Source organism: Lolium perenne, chromosome 2, assembly GCF_019359855.2.
Source record: "Lolium perenne isolate Kyuss_39 chromosome 2, Kyuss_2.0, whole genome shotgun sequence".
NCBI lineage: Eukaryota > Viridiplantae > Streptophyta > Magnoliopsida > Poales > Poaceae > Lolium > Lolium perenne.
In genome coordinates, this window is record NC_067245.2 from 329,691,562 (window position 1) to 329,698,332 (window position 6,771).

The following is a 6,771-nucleotide window of genomic DNA, read 5'->3' on the forward strand; positions in this document are numbered from 1 at the left end:
GGTGCTCTTTCAGTATATCATTGACTATGGTTGTGTAGCATGTTTTTTATGATTGCTTTAGCTTCACGCAAAGTTTTACTCATAAAAGCACCCCCAGCAGCAGAGTCTATCATACTTCTTGACATATAGTTTAACCCATTGTAAAACGAGTGTAGGATTGTCCATTCATTTACTCCATGTGATGGGAAAGTTCTAAACATGTTTTTATTTCTTTCCCAGGCTGTTGGTACATGTTCATTCTCAATTTTCCTAAATGATAGGATACTGTTTTTGTTTCGATTTTTACAGGTGGGTAATATTTCTTTATAAATGCTTATTTGATCTCATCCCAAGAATTTATGCTAGCAATATATAGTAACAATAGCCATTCTTTAGCTTTTCTTAAGTTTGACAATGTCATTTTCCATATTTTTAAATTTTTTCATGTCACAAATTTCACAGAAATCATGCAAATGCAATGAAGCAACCTTACTACTAGCACTTCCCCCAAATTGTTCTTTAGCTATGAGGTTTAATAGACCAGGACTTACTGCAGAGCTTTCAGCGATTATTTCAGGTGTTGTAATAGGCCTTGCAATGAATTGGTCATTAGAGTGTTTGTGTAGCCACAAAGTTTTGTACCTCTTTCTCCCATGTTTGTAAGTAAAAGGTTGATACTAATTTTTATGTGTTTTTGTGTTTTAAAGAGAAATTAACAAGACTAAAAACAAGACAAAGAAAATTACTTTGAAAATATGAAGGAGAAAGAAAAGCTCATAGTGGTGCAACCACCCCATGCTTAGGTGTTTGCGCAAACTTGGTGTTGATGATGCCAGAAAATGTTCTAGAAGTTGTGGTGGAAGTAGATGTAGACCTTCAATGCAACGGTGCTAGAAACTTTTCTTGATGTTGATGTGGGGACTTGTTGTGCTCCTAGCTTGACGATGATGCAGCTGTGATGTCCCTCTTGCCACTCCCCAGCAACGGTGCCAGAAAATGTTCTTGATGGCAACAACTCTATGTATACCAACTCGTTGGGACTCCAAGTGCAGAATGTTGTAGCAAGCGGCTTTTCCCTACAAGGGTGACTCGAGGGTTTATATCGAACTCTCGGGGAATGGATGAAAAGGTTATCTCATCTTCTCCTCTTCTAGCAACCTTTAAAGCAAAGTTTTTGTCTTGTGTCCCCAACTTCACCGTGTACGTGGTTGTCAAGCACACAAGGTTTCGTATTGGTAATCGAAATTATAAAGTAAAGTAAAACAAACAAACTAGGCAAGCAAAATAAAAGCAGTAATAGGCTAATGGTTTTGGGTTTTGTATGTGTGTATGTGGAGAAAGTATTTTTTGGTATTTTCGAATTAATAAATAGTGGTAAATGTAAAGTGTGGTAATAGTATTGGAAAGGTGTTTCTAAGGCTAGCCATAGTGCTAGTATCATAAGGAGTATCATGCATGCCACCTTGGCAAAAATCTGATGTGGCGCTATAATTAATGAGGAGAGATATGCTAGTGGTATCATAATATGATACTGTATCATAGCACGTGAAACTAGAAAATTTAATGTCAAATACATCCTATACACACAATTGCATTGAGATTCTATAAATAATTAAATATCATGAGATTATGATACTACTATATGATACTAACCATTATATGGGTAGTATCATAGAATTGTATCATATGTATGATACCACTATATGATACTTTGCACTATGGCCAGCCTAATGATTTATATTGGACCGAGGTTCATGGGTTCACTTGTCTACTCTCTTTTTAAGTTGTGGTAGACACAAACAATTCATTAATGCCATAATAATGGTGGAGTTTCAACATGTGTTTGATAAGCATTCATATGGGCATTACGTCCTAACATAGAGATGATGCAACACATCTCTCTTATACTCCTCAAGAAAGGGAAAACCCCAAGCAATCTTGAATTAAGAATCAACAGAGTATATCCTTAAGTAATTTGATATAATGTTTGAATCTCAAATATGCTACCTTAAAAAAATAAGATTATCACACTATCACATGATAATTATAGCACATGTGTTCACTTTATCCCTAGTGAGGCAGCAAGAGAAAGGTAAATACCATAGTAGATCTTGAATTTGTTGTCACTATTCAATTACTACCACCATGCTACTCCATCTAATACACACTTCTCCTCACACATGTTGTTGCATACAAGTTGGATCAGAACAAGTACTTAAGAACGGGGAACATGGTATATATCTATCAGTACATCTCACACATAATAGGTTCCAATCTCATATATCAGTATCATAGAATAAAGACCCACCACATATGAATTACTATATGACCATAATCATGTTGGGTAGCTCATATGGTACTAGATATATGAAGAAGAAGAGAGAAATAGATCAAACTACTACCGCAAACCCATAGTCCAGAGGTGGACTACTCCCTATTCATCCTGGTGATTATGGCGGAGACGTTGAAAAATGTGGAGATCCCTCCGACGATGACTCTGGCAGAGTTTCCCCCTCCAATCCTCGCTAGTTCTGGCTCTGTTTTGGTGTTTTGGTGTTTTTTTTGTGTTTTGCTGCGTTCCCCTCGAAGAAGCCTCGGGAGTCCTTTATATAGAGGTATTTAGGTTAGATGGGGTCCGTAGGCGAAAGAATCAATCGAATCGAACGGTCGAGGGGGGGAAGAGCATGGGTGGCGCCCCCCTGACTAGGTGCGCCACCATGCCTCTTTTGGCCCTCCTGGCTCATCTCGTGGGGTCCAGGTGCTTTAGATGGTTCTCTTGATGGAATATTGGCATTCTCGAAATTCTAGCTCAATTTGACTTCGTTTAAGTCCCTGAAAGTTAAAAAACACACAAAACAAGGTTTTTCCCCTCCTGCAGAGTTATAACCAAAATACAGTGGATCATTGGTAAATCCTGAAAAAATATAAAACATGCATATAACATCATATATATTGCAAATATGTGAGAATATGTGTAAACAAACGATAAATTTCATACATACATTTTACATGCATCACTATGCGTCCCTTTTCTGTGTGGGCCAAGCCACTGGGGCCCATCGTAGCAACGGCGTCCGAATACTTCACCACGCCGCCAATAGACAATTAGCAGCAAAGACCAGCGGCGTGACTTTTTAGACGTGCGTTGCCACTATTTTTTCTGTTATAAGCTATATCTCCTACTAGTGTAACTAAGCGAGCTAGGGTCAGCAAGCCATGCATGCGTGAATGTTCATGCATCTGAGCTACTCCCGCCATTTTAATAAATATGTTTATAAATTTAGTCAAATATCCACATCCTCTACGGTTTGAACAATTTTATAGAAAAAAAATATACTCTTTCCGATTTAAATTAATTGACGCAACTTTGTGTAGATTTGGATGTATCTAGATGCGTTTGTTAACTAAATACATTCATATTTAGATAAAGTTGAGTCAATTAATATGAATCAAATGAAGCATGAATATTGACCTAGCAATGGCATGCGTGCGGCCTCAGCTGTTTTTTTTAAAGCTAGGTCAGCGACCTGGAAATACGCAGCACGTAGATCTTGTTGAACCCGGTTTACTGTGTGGGCCAAATATCTGTATTTTCATACCTCAAAAAAATTACATAATTTTTTGCATGTATGTATGTATGTGCGTGCCAATTTTTATATATAGTTCACATCGAAATATGTAGTTTAAGAAAAATCACAAGTTTTAGATAAATATTCTAAACTCCACTCTCAAAAAATTATAACTTAGTGGTCGGATAACTCGAAAATGGTGAATGGAACATGGGTACGCGCGCACCCGTTTACGAAAAGTTCAAAAAAATACTATTTAAAAGTTTCCAAAAAATGTGAAGTAAATTTTTGCATGTAGATATTATGTTGATACTTACTCATGTGTGTTTTCACGGAAAAACACCATTGTGTGTGACCTACACAAAAATGACAAAATGCAAATTCCTACTCCTGTGAATAGTACAACTTCCTGTTCACTATTCTCATTTGGACATTTTGTTATTTTTATACAGGCCACACACAATGGTTTTTTTTCGTGAAAACTCACACGAGTAAGTATCAACATAATATGTACATGCAAAATTTTACTTCACATTTTTTGGAAACTTTTAAATAGCATTTTTTTGAACTTTTCGTAAACGGGTGCGCGCGTACCCAGGTTCCATTCGGATAACTATATAACTTAGTGGCAGAGTAATTTCAATTAGGTTCTGCATAAATTGATTTACTACCGACCCCTCGTTTTTTTGTGAATAGCGCATTCCGTCATATGATGCGAGACGAAGGTCCGACTGGGCCAAGCCCACTCTGACTGATATCCTGAGCGATAGGGGCCGAACTAGATGATCTATATGGATTTGCTAGTTATTAACTAGATAAGAACTTCGTGCCTCAGTTAATTTCTACATCGTTTGATTTGCATTATGATTCGTGTATATAAGTTGCAAGTTAGATTGCAACTGAGTTTTGCAAATGTAGCTACAACTGAGAGTTGACTTATTTGACTCTACTTCACCGTGCTCGGTAGGCAGTTATTTGACTCGGAGACTCTCGGGTATCTTTAATTACAACGCTGAACTTATTCGTCAGGCAACACAAACATCTGATCAGAACGACATAAAAACACTTTAAAAAATAATCAAAGATCAAACTATATCGATCCTTCTCTTTTGTTCTTGTCATGTGCACTTCACCTAACCATGCCACGTCAGTTCCCACCGCCACTCCCTTCTCCATAGCCATGCACCACGCCCTTCCCGGGCGGCAACGCCGCAATGGCCGGCGGCTTGAACCCCGGCAGGTCGCACGGGATGTGCGGGATGAAGGGGCAGTGGTTTCTCGGGTCGGCGTAAAACAGGGCACACTCGAATGGCGGCCGCTGCCCGGGGAACCCGGGGATGCAGTTCCGGCGCACGTCGAGCACCCGAGCCCTCACCAGCTCCAAACAGTGATAGCCGACGGAGTGGAAGTAGTTGTCCGACAGCGAGAGGTTGGTGAGCTTGCCGGTCTTGTAGAGCAAGCAGAGCACGTCGGGGACGTGGCCGTAGAGCTGGTTCGAGGCGAGGTTTAGCGCGTCGACGTCGGCGAGGCAACCGAAGGAGAGCGGGATGGGGCCCCTGATCCGGTTGCCCCCGGCGTCGAACACCGTGAGCCCCTCCACCAGCCCGATCTCGTACGGCAGGCACCCGGAGAGGTCGTTGTTGAGGAAGAGCACCTCGGAGAGCGTGCCGGAGACGTTGAAGATGGATTTCGGGATCGGGCCGGTGAACCGGTTGTTGGCCACCACGAGGTACTGCGCCGTGGTGCTGCCGAAGGTGTCCGGGATGCGGCCGGAGAAGCCGTTGTTGTTGAGGAAGAGCGCCTCGACGGAGATGCCGAAGACCGGGGGCGGGACCTCGCCGGCGAAGCCGTTGAAGCGGAGGTCGAGGAAGAGGAGGCCGCCGAGGGGCGGCACGGCGGCCGGGAAGGAGCCGGAGAAGGCGTTGTTGGAGAGGTCGAGCTCGTAGAAGTAGCGGAGGTGGGTGAGGTCCGGGAGGTCGCCGGAGAAGTTGTTGGAGTTGGCGTGGAAGAGGGCCAGGTCCGGGAACGCGTCGATGAAGCCCGCCAGCGTGGGCGCGCGCAGGTGGAAGCCGTTGAAGTCGATGGACGCCACGGTGAGCGTGGTGTTGTCGTCGGGAGGGAAGTCGCAGTAGAAGCCCTTGTAGGCGGTGCCGTTTTTGTGGCTGGCGCAGATGTCCTTGCCCACCCACGTCGCCGTCACGCCCAGCGGGTCGGACGTGATGGTATCCTTGAACGCGTGGATCACCGGGTAGAGGGCCTTCAGCTTCTCGTTCTCGAAGTCGTCCCACGGCTCCGGCGACGGCTCTGGCGGCGGGCACGCCGGCGGAGGCGGCGGTGGGCACGCTGGTGGAGGCGGCGGGGGAGGCGGTGGACACGCAGGTGGAGGAGGGGGAGGTGGCGGCGGAGGAGGAGGCGGGCACGCCGGCGGAGGCGGCGGCGAGCATGGGCAGCCTTTCACCGACCCCGTCGACGACCGCGACGGTGCGCACCTGCACCCTACCAGCGACACCGTCGTCGATGGCGCATTGCCGCCGCTCGTCCCTTCAGCAGATCGAGTGTGGCTGGAGCTCTCGGTTGCACTCGCCACGTCGTGCGCCGTGGCAAACACAACCACCAATGCAAGCACGAGTGCATGGTTTGGCACTCGAACCACCATTGTCGACACGCCTCTGCTTCTCCCGTCCCTGGAGAATGGCGGCTGCCGGCGGGTATAAGAAGGGAGAGGCCGGGCTGCGGCTGGCGCCATGGAGCGATACGCAAGCAGCAACGACACACGAGTACGTATACACAAATGGAGGTGGGCACGAGTGAGTATAGCTTAGCGAAGGCGAAACGGAAAGATGTGGGAAACGAGAGAAGCTCAAGTGGCACAGATCACGGTAGTGGGGTTGGCGGTTAACTGGTCTTGGTCGGCGGTAGGAGAAGAATTACGAGCAGAAGCGTGGAGTGCAGAGCAGAGTGCATCAACGAAGCGGCATGATCGGGCCCATCACCATCCTAACGGAATCTCTCCCGATCACCGGTTAGAACCCATGTTAAATTCTACTCCCTCTAAAAAGATGTCATAGATTTATCTGAATTTGTACGAACCAAATCATGTCTACTGAGTAAATACAACTAAATTTAGGCAAATCCGTGACATCCACATCCTTTTCGGAGGGAGTACTACAATTTGGGTGCAATGGCTAACTACAATGTGGTCAAATATTTTTTGACCTGACGA

General features: G+C 44.9%; 1 protein-coding gene across 1 annotated transcript; it reads right to left on the minus strand.

The window, feature by feature from the left end:
- Positions 1 to 4,421: 4,421 nt before the first annotated feature.
- LOC127337240 (uncharacterized protein At4g06744-like) lies at positions 4,422 to 6,314 on the minus strand. The gene has a single exon (XM_051364204.2). It carries the CDS (start codon positions 6,292 to 6,294, stop codon positions 4,696 to 4,698), a length of 1,599 nt encoding a protein of 532 aa, XP_051220164.1. The 5' UTR covers positions 6,295 to 6,314; the 3' UTR covers positions 4,422 to 4,695.
- Between the last annotated feature and the right edge of the window lie 457 nt (positions 6,315 to 6,771).